Genomic DNA, 3,958 nt, shown 5'->3' with positions numbered 1-3,958 from the left:
GACTGAGAATGAGTTAGAAATGCAATTCAAATATAAGAGAGTGAATAAAGTTGTGGAAAAGAGACCGTTGGAAAAATGGAGTTTAAGACAAGAGGAAATAGAAGTAGCCAGAGTAAATCATGTAGAGGAAGTCAGAAGAGACTGATCTAACTGTGAGGCTCTTGCCAGTCCATTTGGTCCTAGTCATTCCAGGGAAAATGGACTTGTCCATCTGGATACAGTTGCGATGTGAAGGAAAAACAGCGGGGTGATGTCACTTCCTCTTCCTCTGGAACTCCTGGGCGAGGGCATCCAGCTGTCAGTAAAAGAACAGCAGCTAGTTTCACGCTAGAATGCAGTAGGGATATTTGTTGTGCCATTCCTTTTTAGCTGTAGGCTATCCCCTCATGGAGCCAACCATTTGCTATATTCACAGGGACCCCCTCCCCCCTACTCTCTCTGCCACACTACCAGGCTCTTCCTTCCTTTAATGACATATTCAGTGTCTCTCCTGCACTCACCAGAATGTTTTTTAAGAGGCTTTTCCTCTGTGGTCTCAGGTAGCTGCATTCTCCCCCATCACAGAGTTTTATCTCTTCCAAAACCTGAGAGAGTAAGAGAGAGAGGGGGAGAGAGAGGAAGATTTATCATATTGGTGAAAAAATACTTTTCTCAGTAACCTGTGGAAATTTTGCCTGACGTCAAGAATTATAAGGCTCTAACTGACATTTTTGTCAAAATGAGTGAGTGTCATAAATATGTTGCCATATATGGCACTAAATAAATGTGTGAAGTTACACAAAAATGCTGTTTAAAGTATGAAAAGATGCTAAATCTAAAAGATCTGCTTGGAGCCGACTCATTTTGGAATCGTTGAAGCTCAATATCTCAAAACCACTCAGAATGGAGACAGAACCATATAATTCCAAGCATGCATTTCATGCAGTGTCCAAAGGTGTCAGGTGTTTAAAATAAAGATTTTTTTAGGGGAGAGGTTTTCGGGGTCGCACCTCCGCAGTGGCGAGGGAGTCCAGCTCCCTCTTTCCTCCAGGGTACCAGCCATGCGACCAGTGCTGGGACAGGGAGAGTCGCGCCCCCAAACACAGCAGCACCCCCAAAACCAGCACCAGCCTGCCTGCGTTCACCATGACTGCTGGGAAGGGAGAGAGGGAGCCGGTTTTTTCATATTTTCATTTTACATCATATTTACACGCTTGATACATGCTTTTGCTATACTGCTCCAGATGCCCGGCTATTTACTGGCCATTACTACAACATATGCAATTACTATTGTGTAATATGTTCTTCTGAAACCCAGTTTAGCACGAACTGAATTATTTTGTGGAAACGTCAGTTATTCCATTCAACCTAGCCTAGTTTATTCTAGTGTGTAAACAGTTGTCAATCAATCAATAAAAATATAAAAGTCAAAATCTTTCTTGATACGTCAGAATAGTATAAAAACACCTTTTATTCTTACACTCAGATGGGCCTCACACCGAATATAAAAGTGTGTGCAATGAAATCTCTCAACAGGGCAAGAGACCTGCTGACAATTCCCATCGCCATCACAACAAGCATACCGTCCATTATATTTGTGTCTTACCTAAATAAGGATGCAATAAAATACAAACGGATCTTCCTTGAAGAGATCTTCTGTCTGCCCGTCCAATTTTGTCAGTCTTTCTGTCAGCTGTGCGTTTGGCTCTTGCTTTGTCTCCACCTCTCCTGTTCTGCTGTCAGCACAAAAAGTATTTCTTCAGTCAGAGCAAATTTCAAAGTTGCCGGTTGCTGTGCGGATTTCAGAGCTCTGAGAATCTTCGTTATAAAGTGTCTCGCCTGCTCCTCTTCCGCACTTAATATAAGGGTGGACCCCCCCCCCCCACCCCCCACCCCCCCCCTTCCCCACGCCCTGTACCTTCCATTGTCACCTGGGCAGCCTGTGGAAAAGAGTAAGATCCAGTCAATTCCAATTACCATCTCCAAACACCCATCCCCCGTGGGATGGATGCTACCCAGACACACTGACGCACATTTGTGAATTAGCTTCACACAATACAAAGCAAGTGTGTTTAAATGTGAGACATACCCCAGGCATTATTAGCACAAATAGCACTTACCATACAGCAATACACTAAAGCACTTTAGTAAACTTTGCTTCAGTGTTATATTGGTGGAGAGACAGATACCATTAAGCATGTACCATAACAGGGAGACTCAATCACTGTATGCAATTACAGTAAGGCTTGAAAACACAAGAAGCTGAAAAATGATCCAACTGTTTTCATACCAATTAAAATACCAAAGTTGACAGTCGTGTGGACACCAGATCCAGAGGTTTGTTAATGATAGCTAAGAACTGAAAATTTAATTGTACCATATTTATACAAAATTGTATGTTCAAAAAAAGCCTGTGTCTTCTGACATTTTGAAACGTATTGAATAAAGAACAGGAGGAAAACTGAACATTTAAACTGGACTTTTAGAATGGCATCACGTACACTCTTTTTCTGAGATGTTAAAATTATTTGATTTGTAATGACATACAGTACAAATGATCTAATGGCCTCTATCAGAATTTCAGTCTTTGCCATTTCAGGTCTTTTTCCATATTGTTAATACTTATTATATCACCATGTGCAGAACAAGTGATCCATTGACCGCTATCAGTGTATGCCTATCTGTAATAATATTTCATTTATGTCTTTCCTGGTGACACTGCAGGAGATTGAATGATTTATAAGGCAATCCTGTTTAATCATGCCATCGCCGGCTGAGATAGAAGGCAAACTCATTGACCCCAGTGGCCTGCACCTCCACCTTGTTTGCTCTCCGTGGAAACGGTGTCAGCCCCCATTGACGGTCCGATGCGTGCTTAATCGCAGCCTGGCGGCAAGCCACCTGGGAGCTGGGGAGGGATACAGAGAGGAAGTGATGCAATAAGGGGAAGGGGGGGTGGCGGTTTAGACAGGGCTAATTCTAGTCTTTAAAAATGCTGATTGAATTCCTGCCGGTGCGCGTGACATCAGCGGCTCTGTTGACCGTGTAAATCCCCTTGTCGGCACGGCGACAGGAAACAAGCGGACAGGTCAAGCCAAGGAGACGCCCTACGCATCAGGGAGAGACGTGGGGGGAGGGGAGGCAGGTAAAATTCCATCCCTTTTGACTTTGGTGGTCTCTCTCTCTCCCTGCTCACTGCTGTACCAGTACCAGTGCGTATGGTGGTTTTCTTTCCAACCTAAATCGCCATTCCTGAATTATAGAGTTGTTAACTTTTATTTTTTTAAAGAGGGATCACTTTCTTTTCCAGGATAGATCACATCAGCTGAAAGACAGCTAACACTTTTATCTTCTGTAATGTGCGGTAAAAAAGTACTCATTTAGAAAGTATGAATTAGCTGTGATAATGAATAGAAAATGATGTCCAGACCATATATTTTTCCCATTGATTCCTCTTTTGAAGTTCTAGCACCCATGCAAAAAACGTTTTAGTAGTTCAGCATGTTGTCTTGTTATTAATGCCACGCGTGGACCTGCCCACTGAAACTCAAACTTAAGTGCAAAATTTAGAGGTCAAACCCCAAGCAAATGGTGATGAGTCTTAACTGGTTAAAATGAAAATCAGTTTCAACAAAAGTTCAAAAATTCAACAACCTTAATTGATTGATGGGCTGATTGGAATATAAACCTGTAAACATAGAGAGTTCTCAGAGGACACAAAATTCTCCTCAATATTTCTCTTCACCTAAGCATGTGCGTTTGTATCTTCTTCTTCTATCTTGCTGAATGCAGGTTGGAAGGGAACCACAACATGTTTTTGTAGATTAGCAGCAAGCCTTAGCTAGCCGCAAGTTCAGTCCTGTTAATACTGGCAGCTACCAGCCTTAGTCTCTTAGTGACAAATATTGTGGGCAATGGTCTACAGCACTTTCATGTTGCAGTTGTATCTTCATCTTGATGTTTTTGCTCTTATCATATC

General features: G+C 42.3%; 1 protein-coding gene across 1 annotated transcript; it reads right to left on the bottom strand.

Annotated features, from left to right (window-relative positions):
* Positions 1 to 213: 213 nt before the first annotated feature.
* Positions 214 to 1,707, bottom strand: gnrh2 (gonadotropin-releasing hormone 2). The gene is made up of 4 exons (XM_061262680.1): positions 1,586 to 1,707; positions 990 to 1,129; positions 501 to 584; positions 214 to 295 (listed from the first exon to the last, which is right to left on the bottom strand). The coding sequence occupies exons 2-4, from the start codon at positions 1,125 to 1,127 to the stop codon at positions 254 to 256; spliced, it is 264 nt and encodes an 87-aa protein (XP_061118664.1). The 5' UTR covers positions 1,128 to 1,129; positions 1,586 to 1,707; the 3' UTR covers positions 214 to 253.
* Between the last annotated feature and the right edge of the window lie 2,251 nt (positions 1,708 to 3,958).

This window comes from Conger conger, chromosome 12 (assembly GCF_963514075.1).
Source record: "Conger conger chromosome 12, fConCon1.1, whole genome shotgun sequence".
Classification (NCBI taxonomy): Eukaryota; Metazoa; Chordata; class Actinopteri; order Anguilliformes; family Congridae; genus Conger; species Conger conger.
The sequence above is the reverse complement of the archived record's forward strand: the minus strand, read 5'-3'. Positions and strand labels throughout refer to the sequence as shown.